The sequence below is a fragment of the Chiloscyllium punctatum genome, chromosome 38 (assembly GCF_047496795.1).
Source record: "Chiloscyllium punctatum isolate Juve2018m chromosome 38, sChiPun1.3, whole genome shotgun sequence".
Lineage (NCBI taxonomy): Eukaryota > Metazoa > Chordata > Chondrichthyes > Orectolobiformes > Hemiscylliidae > Chiloscyllium > Chiloscyllium punctatum.
In genome coordinates, this window is record NC_092776.1 from 23,385,767 (window position 1) to 23,404,290 (window position 18,524).

The 18,524-nt window shown below is 37.4% G+C and overlaps 1 protein-coding gene across 1 annotated transcript in view; it reads left to right on the forward strand.

Moving 5' to 3' along the window:
• Positions 1 to 18,524, forward strand: part of ablim1b (actin binding LIM protein 1b) — a 254,903-nt gene that overhangs the window by 212,392 nt on the left and 23,987 nt on the right. Inside the window, exons 15-19 of the mRNA XM_072557362.1 lie at positions 1,969 to 2,073; positions 5,802 to 5,849; positions 10,084 to 10,221; positions 13,502 to 13,590; positions 14,731 to 14,860. Coding sequence (XP_072413463.1) covers positions 1,969 to 2,073; positions 5,802 to 5,849; positions 10,084 to 10,221; positions 13,502 to 13,590; positions 14,731 to 14,860 — 510 coding nt within the window. The remainder of the gene's footprint in view (positions 1 to 1,968; positions 2,074 to 5,801; positions 5,850 to 10,083; positions 10,222 to 13,501; positions 13,591 to 14,730; positions 14,861 to 18,524) is intronic.

Consider the following 18,524-nt stretch of genomic DNA (forward strand, 5'->3'; position numbering starts at 1 on the left):
CTTTAAGTCAAGCATGCTGACTAAGCATTTCTATTGAAATGGTTTTGCCACACTTGCATAATATCTTTAATATGGAGTGTCATCACATTCTGTTTTGATCACATAAGCCATGTAATTTTATTCTGTGCCACAGATTGTGAAAATAGTGAATGTTTTAATATTCTACTCATCTGCACATTTAATTCATCTGCTGTTGAAGCTCTCATCCTCATTGATATCCTGGTCCAGAAATGCTCATATTATAAAATTCTCATCTTTGCATTTAAGTCCCTCCATGGTTATGTGCCTCCCGAGCTAAGTAACATTCTCCAGCCCAGAACAGGGTGGCACAGTGGTTCAGTGGTTAGCACTGCTGCCTCACAGTGGTAGGATCCTGGGTTCAGTTCCAGACTCGGGTGACTGTCTACGTGGAGTTTGCACATTCTGCCCGGGTGCTCCTGTTTCCTCCAACAGACCAGAAAATGTACAGGCTAGGTGGATTAGTCATGGGAAATGCTGGGTTGCAGAAAAAGGTTAGGACGGTGTGGACTCGTTGGGCTGAATGGCCTGTTTCCACACTGTTGTGATTCTATTTCTTAAAAAAATCCCTCTGCAATATCTATGCTGCTCCAGTTCTGGTCACATTCCTGAGTTATTTCAACATTTGTGACTACGCTTTCAGCTGCCTAGACTCCAACCTCTGGAATTTCCTCCCTAGAGTTCTTTGTGTCTCCACTTCTCCCTTTCTGAGGCTCTTTCAAGCTCACTTCTTTGCCCAAGCTTTTTGTCATCTGCCCTTGTACCACTTCAGGTGGCTTGGTGTCAGACTTTCTTTGGTAACACTTCTGTGAAGCAGCATGTTGGAATGTTTTAAAAACACAAAATTAATGCAAGTATTTGTTAGCAATCTCACATTTTGGCATCACAGTCTCTAAAATAGCAGTGAATAGAGCCATCACACCATCCTCTGCTGATGGCATTCCCAGATAATTGCTGGGTGTCAGTAGTAAATAGAAATATAGCAATTTAGTTCCAGGAAGACATTGCCAATGCATCTACTAGTATGTTTGGAGTTGCATCTACTGCTTGGGCTTGGGTTTGTGCAATATTTGTTTTGTAATGAAACCTTTAATGGTAAATAATGTACATCTTTGGTAATTGTTTGGTTCAGAATTGTCTTTAATTTAGATATTTGAAATGACATTTCAGGATTATTTATATATTGAATAAGATGGATTTATTAAGATACAAACTATTGAAAATTCAATCATTCAATTTGCTTGGAATAAAGGTGATAAATTATGTTGTTTATAATCAACCTGTTTTGCTTGTTAGTTTACAATAAAATTCAAATACAGATTTTCATATTGGACTTTGCAATATTTCATGTATAGTGACTAATAGCTTCCAGGTTTACTCAGTTTTCTACAGATCAATTGAGAATCATCATGAAGAAATTCCCTTTCAAAATTGTTGCATATATAAGGATGAATTAATAAAAGAATAACATTCACACAGATACACCAGTTAGAAATTATTACCCCTGCTTAGTCAAGTGATGGAAACTTTCCAATTATTGCACATAAAATGTAGTTTATTTAACCTGCTGGCATGATAATACATTTTGTCCTTGATATTTCATATTTAAATAGTCAGATTGGACATTAAGGTCTTATAAAATTACATAAAATGGTCCAGTATTCAATTACTTCTGCTCATTATTGTACAAGTAGTATGATTTTAATGTATTTTATTAGAAATAAAACCTTGCAGTTTCGGTATAAGTTATTTTTTGAAATGGACATCTGATAAGTATGACTGAAATTTGGTCCATAAACTATCACACCATTACAATGTAATTTGCACTACCTATCTGTAAGGTTTTGGATTAATTTTAGTTAGTCTATTAATGCAAACATCCATTTTTGTTGTATAAAATGATAAAAGAATTCTGTCCCATTCTCATTTTCTTTACTTTTCTTATTGGAGGCACTGAGCCATCCAGTGGTCGGAACTCCCCTCTCCCTAGTCGGTCAGAGAGCAGGCCTCTAACACCATCTTATGTTCAGGCCCCCAAACATTTCCATCTTCCAGGTAGGAGTTAAACCATGTCAGTTTCAATGTTGCAGTGTAGGCCGTAGCTGTGCCTCTATGTTCTGTTTCCATTTCTCCTCTCAGATTCTTTGGATGTACATTTTAATCTGTGCTCATATGTACACAGCAAATCTGTTTAGGCACTCACTAACACTCTTTTGAACACGTGGATCATACTGTCACCTGATGCTTTCACAGTGTGGGCATATGTAAAAAGCATGTCGATGTCTGTTGGCATTTGTGCTCAAATGATTTGGTCTGAAGATTTCTAAAATGGAATTGAAAGATTGTATTTTTTTGAACAGAGATCCAGTTCTTTGTTTTGTATTGTACACCTATCAATTTGATAAGATTTTGATGGTTTTCAATGAAGGTTCGGTAGCAAACATTAGTATATGAACTGTAATCCCTCGGCTAACTGCCCATTTGTGAACATAACAGAAAGCAACAACCTAATCTCTGTCCTGCATCCCCTTTTATTTCACCTGACAGTATGCTACTGAACCTGTTCTGCATGAAGCAAATGAAAAGCAGTAATGTCTGTGAGACAATTAAGGGACTACACAGGCAGAAGTTTTTCAATGCTTATACTTCAATCACTCTGTAATCCTGGAGCTGTCAACTCAGTTTAAAATAGGCATTTGAAAGCAATTTGTATCTGCAGTGACAGTGCATTAGGTTTATAGGAAAAGCAAAAAATAACAAACAATTACATGGATCTTCATTCTAAGTCACACGAATTAAGACATATTGACAGAATTTAAATATAGTCTGACTGTTATACATATGTGCTGATCTCTTTTGGGTCTGTTCCTTAAGTGTACTTGGAAAATATGGCACCAAAAGACTATTATTTATAATCAATGTTTAATTACATAGACTGCAAGGCATGCATAGAAACAATCACTTTTGGGACAAACATAAAAACCTGGAGATCTTAAACAAACAGAAATAGACATTACTGAAGAAACTCAGCAGGTCTTGGCAGAGCTGTGCAGTGAAAACAGGGTTAACATTTCAAGTCCCATGGAGAGGAAGCTGATGAAAGCTATATGATGATTAATAGGAAGGCTAATTAAAAACTGTTTTACAAGTCAAGTACTAGAAATGCAAGGGAAATTACAATGGTGCATCAAAATATAATTGATCTGAAGAGTTAAACTGAAAATATGAACAAAGTTAGTCTTTTGGTGTAATACCACACTTTTTACTCTGATTATATGTCACGAATGTTGTCATGACCACTTGTCAAATAAGACCCAATTGATAATCTACACATTACTGAAAGAAAATCACAACATTAACAACAAACTATTCATACTAATTATTTTCCTATTACTCAGATTATTATTTGCTGAAACAAATTGTGTCTTAGATACATCTTCCTTTCAGTTCTTCTAATTTTCCAATTATCTCATGATAGCTCTCACCAATGATTGTTGCTGGAGCTTGGTCCTGAGGCATCACAGGCAAATAAAATCCCACATGTTCACGTCACACTGGGAATCTTTGTTCCAGTGGAAAACATGGGTAGCATTCAGAAAGCAAAACTTACTTGAATTGCCACCTCCCTAATTCAGGTTGCCTCCTGAACACAGGCTAGGCTCCCACTGTCTACATGTCAATACAATCAGCTACCTAAGCACAAATTGGGAGTTGTGTTTGGGGCTTTAAAGGTTCCATGTTTATTAGCCAAATCAGATTTCGTCATTCTAAAGAAAGTTACTCTTTTGTAAGAATATTGAGAACTTCCTAAGCTGAAGAAAGGAGCTGTGAGCTCAAACAAGGACTAAAGCCAGAAAAGTGAAAGACTTCAGGAGTAGAGTCACTGTGTCATAGTGAGTCTGGATAATTTGTTGGTATTTTAGTGTTGAATTTCCATCTCTCAGAAACTGCTCTAGTGAAGTCCACAAGGACCTGGTCTGGTGACCATATCAGGAAATTTATGTATTATCCTGCTATCTTCTGGTGGAATATAACAATATGATAGCAAAACATTTTTCACCTGCAGGCAGCAGAGGTAGTATTTGAACTAAAATAATTAAATGATGGTACAGATGTAGACACAGGCTGTTTGAGATGGTAATATTGAAGTAAAATGTCCATAAATGGAAGTCTTTGGATTTTCTTCCCTATCTCAACACATCATTATTTCCTCAACAAAAGATACAACTTACAAATTGCGAATCAACTTCAAATCTCTTGAAAGATCCTTGCATGGAGTTGACGAACCAGAAGGATTAGCCATGTGAAAGAACCTTGTGTTGGTCTTTTAGATCTTACCCAGCACTTTGTGTTATTTGCGTGTTTTATGTTTACAAGTCATATCCACAATAATAAGGCTTTAACGTTCTGCAATTCAGTGTTCTGCTTCAAACAGTTTATTATTGAAGTACATCCCTCATGATTAATTTTGAGAGACAGCTCTTAATAAATGTAGCATAGACTGACAATCCCAAACCAGCTGACTTGTCGATCTCAGTTCCTCCCTGTTAAAACTTTAAAAGTGAGATTTGTGACATTTGATTTTAAGTTTGTTGACTGTGATCTGCTCAAGCTTCTAAAACTCCTAAGCAATGTCAGTTGCACATTTATTCATAATGAAGATGTTGATTGATGTAATAGTGTTAAAATTAAACCTCATCAAAACTAACTTTGCAGTTCACTCCACCAAGACACAGTAGCTGCTGGTAACACATTCGCCTCTCCCCAGTGACATGCTGAATCTGCCTGCTAATGTATTGACCTGGTAATATCACTCCAATTATACAATTTGCTATGTTGTACTGGACTGTCCAGTGGTGTCGAAAACCTCCTCTGTGCTGTACTGATAGTTCCCAGTTACATACTGAGCCTCCACTTTACAAAACTGTGGCTGCCTAGCGTTGCACCAGCCCTGACCAGCCTGATGATGGGCTTTTACACAAAACGTTGATTCTCCTGCTTCTTGGATGCTGCCTGACTTGCTGTGCTTTTCCAGCACCACTCGACTCTAATTTCAGCATCTGCGGTCCTCACTTTCACCCAGCTTTTTAATGACACTGCCTGATGCTGTGCAGAGGCTACCGTGAGTGCCTTGTAGTGCACAATGACAATTTGAGTCTGCCAATCAATGTATTAACCATATCTAATGCTATAATGAACCTGTCTTGGTAATTGACCAAGCTTACTATCCTGTTTCCAATGTTGATATTCTTCATAATTTAACATTGTTGATAATCCTAAACATAAAGAAATTCATATAAATCTCTGGCATGAAATTGTAGTGCAGTGCATAGTTTATCATTCTTAATTAAACTGATCTGGCCTCTTCCAGGGAAATGGCAGTGCTCAATAAATGGTATTGAAGTTATGAAGTGAGTTGAGCAATGTACTTAAATGAAAAACTTTAGAAGCAGAAACTCTTTGCACCATACAAAGTTTGATGTAAACTGTGAAAATCTCAATCATAAATTGTTGCCATTGTTTTGATTATTCGTCTATCAAAGCATTTGTAGTTTGCAGTGTTGATGCCTACGCAAGTTCTGTCCTGCTGTGTGATTGCTGAAGTAGATAACTGGCATTCCTATTCTGCACTCTAACATTTCACATTGACATTTGTAATCATTTATATTGAAACCTGTATTAGATCATTGTACCTATTAGCTTTGCTTGGTATTACCAGAAATGATTAATTTTTCAATGGTATCATATCCTAATTAATAAACTATGTAACTTTCTTTCCACAGACCAAGGGATTAATATCTATAGAAAGCCTCCGATCTACAAGCAATATGGTACTTTTTCTACCTTTTTTATGATTGCTGAAAGCTAAAATATCTAATTGGATGTATTTTTGATGAGATATTAGCTTAGTGAATGCTAAGAATCTTTTGCCTTGTTAGCTGCTCAATAAAATGATAATGGAAGTGATTTGCTTTATAGTCAGATGGTTATCAGATTATATCCCAGAAGTCAAACCTGCTATCCTCTCAGTGGTGTTGGCAATTGTGGAGAAGTCAGCAACCTTGTTAAACTCAGTCCCTACTGAAGTTAGGCCACTATAGATAACATGATGATGGACTGGATGGAGCACTCAATGTAAAATATTTTTGGTGAGGTTTAGTAAATTTTTCTTTTTTTGCTTTTTACCAGTGGTAGAGAATGGAAAGAATTTCCATTTTGTATCGAGTATGGCACTCGACTATCCTCGAGTGATTTCTTTTTTTCCATTGACTTGCTACTTTATTGTCTCATTAATGAGTGGAAAAGTTTCATCCAGATTTATGCCCAAATATGCATTGTTTATGGATAGTTTGTGATATACATGGAGACTGACAAGAAACCAGGTTGAGGTTGCCAAAACATTTTCACCAAGAACTTGTAGTCTGTAGAGGAAGTGATTCTCATCCTACAATATTGGTGAGATACATGTCTTAGTCTCTAGATGCAAATTTAGTATATTAACTGACTGCACCATTTCATATTCAGTTCAACATTGAGCAAAATGACCATATGAGAGCTGTTTTTCATATTTGGTTCGAATTGATCGCTGTGCTTATTTCCACCCATTTATTTCATGCTTAAAGCTTGCTGTAAGATACATTTGTTACTTTCTTATAAGGCTTTCCATTATTTTGTTCATGACATTATTCTGCTTCACTCTTCCATTAATATGTGCCTGCCTTAATTTTCTACTCATATTAATGTGTAAGTACTGTTTGAAGTCATGCTGCTTGTGAATTTCCTTAACCTGGAGGTCTTTTTAAATATAAACTAACCAATTTTAACTATTCTTTTCTGCTAGGTGTAAATGGTGACAAATCTTTATTATTTGGAAATATAAATAATATAAAGTCTCCATTGCTAACGTTTATTTTTAAACAATTCCCATAATTTGAAGAATTGAACAGAAGACTCACCACACTTTTTCAATTTTAAATTCAAATTAAGTTTCAATTCAATTTTAAAATTTGCATTTCATCTTTAAAAAAGAAAAAGGATAAGGACCATTGGTACAGATACTGGTCTGAGGACGCAGTTTAATAAAGTTGTTTCAAAGTCTTAAGAGCAATCATCCATCTTGAGGGACTTTCACGATCCACCCACATAAATATAGTCGATATAGTCCACTTCTCTGGGTAGGACTTCTGGCCACCCACAGACTCCAGCATTCATAACTACTGGATGGGGCTCATCAGAGTGGCCTCTGGTAAGATCAACAGGCAGACCTGATAAACAGTCAGCATTGGGAACTTGGAAATGGTCCTCTGTCTAATTTCAAAACAAAGATTCCACCTTTGACTGTGGCTTCCAATTAGAAACGAAGGATTAATGAATTTTTGAAAGCATGGGAAAACTTATTTTATAATAAAAATCCTTTCTCCCCAAAATACACTACCATTTAGTACTTGTATTCTGTTGGGCAACATAGGATATGTCAATGACCTAACCATTAATCACACTACTGTTGGATGTGGTGTTGACTTTTCAGGAAGTCTTTTTTACACCTTGAACCACCCTGTTTTTCCAGCGACTGTGTTCCCTTGAAAGGGCATCTGTATCATAATCATGATTGATTTGTACTGTAATGAAATAAATTTGGCAACAGAACATAAAAGTAGCAAATTTGATCTTAATAGAGTAATCTGGAAATATCATAAACTTCAAATGATGTAGTAATATGATAAAAGAGCACAATTACTGTCATTTTCTGAGGATCTTCTGAAATTACCATGGTCAATTGAGAATGCTTCCACAGAATTATATGCTTCCCTCCTCCAGCACACCCCACAAATACTAAGCCTGTATTCCTTTTACTCTGACCAGTTTATTGTGAGCTTGAGCTTTGTGCAACACCAAATGCACAAAATCTGATTGTTATATTTAAATATATAAAATCACAAATAGTATTCATTTAGTAGCCAGCATTCTCAGAAATAGGCCTGCAACATAGAGCTAAAAGCTGGAGAAATTACATGTTCCTAATGTTTCTTCTGAACCACCAGGGGGCACTAGTCAGCAGTGAGATTTGCATTGGAAATCTGCTCCTTGTGTTTACCTCACTAAGTGTTAATGCAATAACCAAACTCGCAATTATACATAAACATCTGTTTATCAAACCTTCAGATCAAAATTCAAACTGTTTCTAAGTAGGCAGCAAAAACATTTTTTAATATTAACATGAACTAAATTAAAGAAAAATAGTTGCTCTGAACAAGGCCAGGTGAGCTCCCTAAGCCTATCATATAGCAGTGTTGCACATCCACCTAGAGTGAACAAAGAAACTCTTGACCAATACTCATGATCAGAAGAGCTCCTCATTAATCTTTGGTTAGTTCTGAAATTGACTGAGATGATCTTTCTCTTAAAAACGTTTGGAAAGTAAGATCTATAGTACAGGTTAAGAAATGAATAAAGTGATGAGTTAAGTCAGCAAGCAATGATAAAGGGAAATATGAAGTCAGAAAGTTGTATCTGGAAAGAAATGTGAGAAAGTTACAGGTTTCTAATTTTGAGGTCCTGGGAAAAACTGAGTTAGAATTGGAGATTCCAATTAGCCATGAATTCAACAAAGTGGCAATATAGGAAAGAGCATCACTGCTAAAAATAAAGAAATAGGCCACCAAGAGCAACGTTGATAGAGCAATTTAAGAGAAAACCAAAGGGTAAACATCCAAATTCAACAATGAACTGACTCAAGGAGAACATGATCAGAAAGTCGAAATTACAACCTTATCTTCACTTCACAGATTAGATTCTCTGCCAACACTATGCAACTAGCAACATTAAGTAGTTATAAATATACCCATGAAGGCACAAAGCAGTAATCTGTTTGGATTAGTTCTGTGCCAAATCTCATCAGAGGTTTTCAAGAAGTCCAAGACAAGGACAGATGGTTCTCAAGGTTATTCAAGGACAGATTGCAGAGGCATATGTCAGTTGATGTGATCACCAGTAGGACATCTATATCATAAACAATACTGGTGCTTATTTATTAAGCTAGAATTCTCAAAGCCATTTGAAAATTGACTGTTAGTGTCTGCAAGGAATGTTCTGGGAGTATTGTTGTAAGTGCACTACCATCCTACTGGGGATTAGTGAGTATACATACATCTTAAGAACAAGGAGATGAACAGGGAGAAGACAGAACAAATGCAGAGTTATGAATCTAGAGAGCATAGAGAAGAATACTATCAGGACTGGGCATATATAAAGTTCAGAAAACAGAGTTGATGGACCTGACAACACTAAGATGATGTTAGTCAAAATAAATGAATGGGACAGCCTGCTGAAAGGTTATTATGAGATATAAGAAATATTTTCAGAGGTTTTGTTTTGTTAAATTAAATGAGTACAATTAAGTTAACAGACAAGTTCATTGATCCTGAGCCCTCAATGAAGTACAGTATTTAAAGGAACTGAATTGTAGATTGGATTGCAACACTGTCATATTGATTTTCTAATCTGTACTCCCTCAACTTTACCTCATGCTTAGTAAATATTCCAGAAATAAAAGTTATTATCACTCTTGAAGTAATCATTATTGAGCTCTAAGTAAATTTTATGTAAAATTTTCTGTAATTTCTACACCCTATGACATAAATTAATAATTAATTTGAATTACTTTTTAAAGTATTTAAATTATGTTAGCTATAATGAATATTGAGGTTGAGAGACAAGTGTGTTAGAAATTTATTTTAAATCTAACATAAGTCATATATGCACTGAAAGCTGAGTCCTATAATATTAGGACTCATATAAATGAGCTCCAGTTCTTTCCTTAATTACTTGTTATGCTTTCTGTTACGACTAACCCATTATAAAATATTCAACATGATTATCTAGTTGCTAAACTGAATATGTTTATTTTATGTCAGATGAATATGATTTTTATTTGTGATAAGGAGATTTCACTAATACTGTACTGATTAGCGGAGGGTACTGAAAGCCTACAGCAGGCTAATAGGAAACCCCAGTCTATTTCAGACAGAGTAACATGTGCTGAGTTCCCACTGGTTGCCACTCTAGATGCAGCTGCAATGGCAGCACAACTCAAGACAGGCGTGGAGATCATCAAGTCATCCAAGTTCCCAGCTGCCCAGGCTCCAGATCCTGATCAAACATCTGAGGTGGAGGCTGACTACTGGCCAGGTTCAGGTACCATAGGTATGATAAAAGCCTGACAAATGGGTTCATTAATTATTTTTTAAAAATTTGTGTTCTCAGGTCATAATACAACTTAATATTATCATAATAAGTTTGTCAGGACAACTTGCCAAAACTAAAATATTAAATGTTTAAAATTTCTAATGTTTTTATTGATGCTAATAATTCTTTAGAAAGGTGCATTTTGAATCTCTAAAAAATCTAAATCTGAATTCACATGACTGACAAGCAGTTTATTTTTTGTTGTGACTGGCATTTTCATTGATACATTGTGAGGTGTCATCAAGTCATGCTTTGCAGATAGAAGATAAATTCCACAGTGGAGAAAATTCTTATTTTAGTGGCTTATATTGTGACTGAATCGCTGAAATTGATGTCCATCCCAAGATATAGCCAGAAGTGTTCTTCATGAAAAAATGTAACTGCTAGGTGAATCAGAGAATGGCAGCATGTCATTGTTTGTTACTCCTTTGGCAAAACACTATCAGTTCTCTCATCAAGTCAGTGAGGTCATCTCAAGCAGCTTTCCAACACCAACATATTTCCCTTGAATGACAATCAATATTTCATCTGCTGTAATTTTGCTGGAATGATATGCCAGAGGTTTGCAGGCAGTGATTTTATTTTTAAAAATCTATATGCTTATATTGGCCATGTATCACTGAAATTAAGTTGTTCACATTACAATGGTAGTTATGAGACTAAATAACCATACTCTGAAATCCATTTTTGCAGAGTAACTGGGAGAGATACTTTGTTGAATGTAAATCCAAAAGGTGTAAGGGCACTTTGAGGATAGCATTTTACTTTTGGTTCATTCAGAGAATATGGGTTTTTCTGGCTGGGCAAACATGTATTGCACATCCCTACTTGCCCTTCTGATGGTGGTGTTGAACTGCCGCCTTGAACCACAAAATCCATGTGGTGTTGGTACACCAACAGTGCTATTAGGAGGGGAGCTCCAAGATATTGACTCAGTGATACTGAGGGAACAGTGATATACTTCCAAGTTAAGCTGGTGAATGGCTTGGAGAGAAACTTTCAATGGTATTATTTCCATGTATCTGCTGCCCTTGACCTTCTGGATGATAGTGGAGGTGAATTTGGAAGGAGCTACCTATGGAGCTTTTGACTCTTTATTTTGGCACAACAGCTGTTCCTGAAGCACTGATACAGAGAATGGAAAGTATGTTACTGAGATCTGGAAGCATTGCAGTGTGTAATCTTGCTGTCAATCCTTCCTTTAAACACCTTTAAAAAAGCAGTGTTCTCTTCAAAAAATAACTTGCAACAGATCTGTTTTCCATTTATATATGAATAACCTAATTTACATTTGAATGTTTCATTTATATCTAATGTCATGTTGATTATGACATTATGTTATTCCGACCTAACACTGCAATTACGAGAAAACAAGATGTTTTGAAAATATTTCTTTGTGCAAATAATGCCCCTTTAGTTATATGTTTTAGGACCAGCTTTTCTTCCTCTCGTGTCTTTAGGTATGTCTTCTTCCTCGGTAAAATTTGTTGGAAGTCACATCAGGCATGCTGTCGCAAATAGATCTTGCAGAAGTATTCCAGTTTTCTGATTACCAATGTAGAAGGTTTCAGTTACTGATGCTGTGCACTGTGGATGGATTCACAGATTCTGGAATTTTAGTTTATATCTCTGAAATTGGTCTGCCAGAAAGTATACTGTTCACAAAGGATCATTTGCCCACGTGTCTTCAGCAATCTGGTTCACTGTTTCCATACAGCAGCATCACTGTGAGTGCATCTGGTACCAGTAAAGTGAGCTAATATAGTATTTCATGCATAAATGCACTTTATTTTCTTTTTTGGGATTGGGGTGGAGAAGGCATGAACAGGTCTTCCAAACTTCATTCAGAGCACTGATTTCCTTCATAATATATAATAGCAATGTCTCTCCAGCTGATTAATGATTTTGGAAAGAAAGAAGTTTAAATAAAACACAAGCCATGTTTCATCTTGGCTCAAACTCTTTGCTGAGCCTCTAGTACAGGATAAAATAATTCTGTTTTAGATTCAGGTTTGTGCTGAAAAACAATGATAGGAAAAGGATAGTTTTCTACCACGCAGCCTTTTGAACTGTTTCCAGGTCTAAACTTGAAAACTAAACTTTTTTTTCACCTTTTCACTATCTTGACTGACGAACTGTTACTTTACACACCTCAGAAGTTTGTATTTTATTCATCCTTACAGCCCCGTACAGCAGCAGTAATTCAAAACAGTGAAAGATGTCATGTTGAGTTCATTACAAATTCTCACAAATCCCTTGGCCATTACTCTAACTGCACATGCCACTAAATAATGCACTCAAGTATTTTTTTGGTGAGGGTAAGATTCCTGTTGACCTTTGCACCCAACTTTGAAGGCCTGAAGAAGTAAGGAGAACCCAAGATGATTCAGGTATGTTTAGATTTAGTACATTTTTGATCATAAAGGGGATTCTCTCGTAAATTATGAGCACTGCACGTGTGATTTTCATCTGCTTACTGCCCCACTTATGCTGGAAAATGGGCAGTTGGCAAACATATTATAACCCATTGGTTGGCCAAGGCAAGCATAATGTAATTGATTGGTAGCTAGCACTTTCGCCTAGATCAGTTGGGAGAATATGGTGGTTATTTCAAATGTGGTTCTACTCCCAGTATAGGACTTTGTATCAGCCTTCAAGAATAAACTGGTGTACATAACCTGTTCATTTGTCCTTGGCACAGACTTGCCTAACCAGGGATCTTTAAAGGATCCTTAAAGTTGCTAACATGGGCTGAATTATTTTATTTTCTTGTTACTATTACAACACCTAGAGGAAGTTTCCTGCTCCTCTGGTTCTTCAAAAGTACTTTGGTGTGTTGGCAGACTCTGTGTGTTTGCCTTCTTTATGCCTAACCTAACTCACTTACTGCCACTGAGAGCCCATTTCACACATTTGAGATCCAACTGCCAAGTTGGATTGGGCCTTTCATGGATATAGTCATGATTGGATGATATGACCACAATGCCCAGCAAATCACCTGATTAATGCAACAACCAAAAATCACTGCCCATAAATCTTTTGAGGAGAGAAAGTTATTAAAATCCCATGAACTCATTCCTGTCTAAAATCCAATTCACAAAGCCCTCTCAGTTGGAGCTGGGCCATCAAGCTGATTGCAGGCATCCACCCTCTTTGGTTTTAAAGCGACACAAACCATGTATACCTCTGCCAATATACATTGTCACAATTTTCAGAAGTTGTATTTTGTCATTACCAGGAACAGATAGAAGGCGGGGGAGTGAACGAGAAGAGGAGGATGAGGAAAAGCTCAGACGTCGACAACTCCAGGAGGAGCAACTCAGCAAAGTATGACTGACCTGTGGCATCTAGGAGTAGTTAGAATGTACTATTGAAGGATTGGCATTTTTAGGCTCAGATTTTACCATTTATAAATCGATGAGGTTAAAGAAACAACCAATGATAGTCCATAAGAACCATTCTGATCTTTGTGTATGGTTATGTGTTAATAATTAGTATGTGTTCTTGAGTGTTTGTTCTATGTGTCTAGCCCTTGGTGTTAAGCTGATATAAAAAGCAGGCTGAGACATTCAGCCAACTCTCAATTGGTCAGATATTGCCCATTAATCCCGTTGAAAGATATTTTCCAGTTTGTGTGTATTTGTGCACTTTTTTAGCTTAACTATTTTTCATTAAACAATCTGCTGTCAGTACCATTGCCCCCTTCCTCTGGTTTGGTTCAATAGTTTTGCACCGCCTTTCTGACACCTTTCATGCAACTGTACTAGTAAACCCCAGCATTTCTTAAAGCACTGTCAGTCCTCTTAGGGGGAGATTAAAGATCCTTTGGCATTGTTCAAAGATGAGCTGGCAAGTTCCCCGGGTGCCTTGGTTTTCATTTATCTTCAGCCAATACCTAACATTGATGATTTGGTTATTTGTTGCATTGCTGTTTGTGAACATTCTGAGCAAATTGGTTGTCATGGTTCCTACATTATGACAATTGTTACATTTCCAATGTAATTATTTGTCTGTAAAGTGTTTTAAGATGTCCTGAGGATGTGACAGACACTAGGTCATAAATAAATGCAAAGCTTTGAGTTTCTTCCTTTCAATTTAAGGAATTTAAGGACTCCCCCCTATATAACTGAGAATCTAACAAGGCAGATCACTTTACTCAGGTTGCCATCAACAGTTGCTAATATTTTCCTTCAGTATTGCTTGGGTTAATGTAAAGGAACTGAATTCTTAATCAAAATAGAATTGTTTGTCTTGTATTCCTGCCCAAAACATACCACTGCTTCTGTTTGTACTTTTACCTTTGAAGCAGTTCAAAGTAAACCACGTTCAAAAAGGAATATAGTCCACAGGGAAAAGCCAAGCAATGTTTAGCTACATTCAGCACAATAACTCCTACTTATTGAAGCTACATGCTGTTCAGAGATTCTGGTTCGTTCATTTTTGGAATTTGTTTTTGTAATTGTCCAGATCCAGTCAGGCCTTGGGAAGCTGATCCTGAAGGAAGAGTTGGAAAAGGAGAAGCAAGCCCGATTAGCATCTCAAGCTCTCTCTGCTGACGTCCAGTTCAGACATCGTTATGATTCAGCAGGGAATGCATGTAAGAATATAAATCTTTCTTTAAATGTGTGAGATGAATGGCTTCTTAATCAATTCTTAATCTTTTGGTATGGGCCATTGCACAGGAGGACTTACTAATTTATTTTAATGTTACTTACAATTGAGCTTCATCATATTGTAAAGTTGCCTCAAAGCATCATGTTTTCTAAGATGGCACTAACATTATTCAGCTTGGTTCACTGATTAGAAATAGACATGGTTAATATTGAAAAATCCTATGTTTGCCTACTGCAATCACTTTAAATCAGTGTTTAATAATGTCCATGATTTAAGTAGTTCCATGCGATTTGGTCTCTATAAAATGTTTGCTGATAATGAATATTGCTGGAATATTTTAAATTAAATATTCAGTGCTTCAGAAATAAGTGAATTGTTGAGACATTCTGATTAGCCACACTGATGTTATTAAGAGTTGATTTTATTAAAGAGATTGCAGTAAGCAATAACAGGATTGAAAATGTCGTCATTTTGATAAGCCACAACTAAATAATATTAGTTTAATTTAAGATGTCAAACTCCTGTGTGGATGGACTTTATGCTATTTTCATACAGATGATGATCCATCTCAGTCTATCCAAGAAGAGTCGATAGTAATCATGATTTGGAGATGCTCGTGTTGGACTGGGGTGTACAAAGTTAAAAATCATACAGCACTAGGTTAATAGTGCGACAGGTTTAATTGGAAGCACCAGCCTTCGGAGTGCCGTTCCATCTGAAGGAGCAGTGCTCCGAAAGCTGGAGCATCCAATTAAATCTGTTGGACCATAACCTGGTGTTGTGTAATTTCTAACTTTATCCAAGAGGAGACAGCAAGGGATGAATTCTACTGGGGACATTGTCCTCACTTCAACCCAGTCAAAAAGTGAGTCAGCAGCCTGCACTGAGGGTACCCTTAATGAGTTTAGAGTGGGACTACCATCCCTCAGGGGCAGAAATGAACACCCTGAAGATCTGATGGTGGATCAGGTTGGCTGGCAGCTCTTGCAGTCCCAGCAGTGACAGAGACAAGTAGTGGTCACTGTTGAGGTCTCACACATGCAGAGAAGAAGAAAGATGCCGCCCTGACTTAAATCAGGCTTTCCGGTTGGAGAGGGATTGGGAATTCTAGTGGCTGAAGGGGGGCAAAGGGTGAGGCAGTGGATGTGGTTGTCACGTTTTAGTCACTGGAGGTGCAAAAAGGATGCATCAACTTTGGTGGAGACAGATGTTGAAAGAGAGGGTGAATCACTCCATGCCGTGCTCTGCATCATTAGCTCTGACAGGAGTTTTTGAAGCAGGTTACCCTCGCACCCTTTTCAATAGGAGATGAGTAGGTGAGTGGGAGGAAGTTCTGAAAAATAGGAAAGAAGGCAGCTACACAAACTTGCACTTTGCAAGAGCTACCAGCTTGTTCTTTTAGTGTCTTAATGTTCACACTATAAACTAAAGCTGCCCTAAGGCTTTGCAGATGAAGCCGAGAGTATCTAGCGTAGTATCAATCGTAACATCACTATTATTTTTTTCCAAATATTATTATTCCATGTTACCACTTTGAAAACTGTTACTAATTAAAAATCTTCTAAGTATTATAGCAATGAGTGGTCCCTCTGTAACTCCCTAAGATCTGGTAAAATATTTTTTCCAGCATAACGGCATCACCAACCTCGAAATACAATGGAAAGCCATGGATTAACAAAACAACCAATCAAAGTGCTTCAAATTATATGTTCTTTTGCTCACAGTTTCAAATAATGCAATATTTCAACACTTTGGTTTACCATTTGAAGCTTGTAATTCCGGAATATAGTGACAGTCAATATTACTCTCACACTCAAGAAATGTGTGCTGCTCACTTTTTCACTCTTTGCTCAAGGAGCATATTTTTATTTCTAAATCAACAATATGATAACATCTTAACATTAATTTTGCTCTTAAGTTTTATACAAATATACTCTAATGGAAAATAAACTGCAGCAGCAGCTTAGGGGTAAAAAAACAGTGGTAGTAGGAAACAGAAACCAAGAGTTTGCTTGTCTCAGACTAACTGTGGGTGTGTGGGCATTTTAAGTGTTGACTGACTCGCTACACCCACTGCCAAGCAAGTTTGGCAAATTGTATACCATTTGGTTTGAGCTGAGATTGGCAAGCCATAATATTAGGGTCTTGGCTCATCAGAAAGTGCCAGCCAATCAGAGGTTAGCAGCTTCTGGATCCTCAAGTTTGCAGGTTGAGGCCTACTCTTCAGGAGGATCCAACATCTAACAAAGGGAAGTCTTTTTCTTTTTCCCTCATGGTTGTAAGGGTCAATGGAGGAAAGGGGTGGTGTTGAAGGCAAGATGAGGGAAGGTAACTTTTATTGGCTTCTGTGCAAATATTTTCCCCAGACTATGGTAAAAGTAAATCACCTCCCAACATGGCAGGCAGGTTGCCCATTTAGGCAACGAGCTAATTTTCATTTCACTTCGAAAGATAAATCATTGGGGAAGTGAAAGATTGACAGGTTGAGGCTCCTAAATGTGAAATAATTAACTATTTGAGGGCTTTGACTGCGAGTGAAAGTATGTAGTGGTGAGAAGGGTGCGAGTATCTCTCTGGGGCTGAATGCTCAATTATTTTCCATTCTCAGCCGCTCTTGGGGAGGAAAATTATGCAAAATCCTTCATTGCCTAAGTTTAACATCTCATTCTGACCCCAGGGCAGAACCATCCCAGCCCCTGAACAACATGGGCAATGGCAAATCAGTATGTAAATGCAGCACCAACTGAAAAATTAAAATCTTGACGTCCCTGAGAGAAAGAAGTTTGATTTTCCATCCACGGTTTTAACAGGAAGATGAGAATCTCTCTAATGAGTGACAAGAGGCTGACTTGCATGTATGAATGTCTCATTATTATCTAATTGTATATCATTTATATACAATTTTCTACTCTTACACCCAATATACCAAGTCAGGGCACATGCCATGGGTAGCTACCATCTGCATTCTTCATCCAAGGAAGTTGACATTGGATGTACGCCAGCTGCACCACATCGTCTCTGACTCATCTAGAATACAATTTATATCTGTAGCTCACAACTTTCATTATAATGCTGCTACCAGGCATTTTGTGCACTGGGACAGCCATGCCTTGGAGCTGGATGCATCACAAGGCTCTTAGTTTACTCTCTTGGCACTCGCTCACGTTACAGCCACTTGGATGCTCGCAGCATCTCTGACTTGTCTTGCCTTTTAGCACATACACAAAGCCGGGCAACTTATTATGATTGTCAGCAATGATCAGTTAAAGGGTGGACATGTCACTGTGTGACATCATTGTCACATCCACACCATACACCAGCAGCTTACACAGCAAACATACTATATGTACTTCATCCAAATGGCCACCTTTTCAAGTTTAAGAGGAATAGTCCTCAGAGGAGTCCAAGGGAATTGTCATCAATCAAGAGATTCTATTACAGCCAGTCAAGGACTGACTGTTTTCAGTCCAAGAGTTCAGGCATGGTCAGTCAGCCATTTGGGGTGATCAAGGTCAGTGACTGTGTATCCTTACAGTCTGCGGAGTGGGAAATGGTCAAGGCTACAGGTCCAGAGCAACCAGTTGAGTTAGATTACCATTAGGTCAGTCAGGGAGCTGCACAGATATCAGTCAGAGGTCTGGACAGTG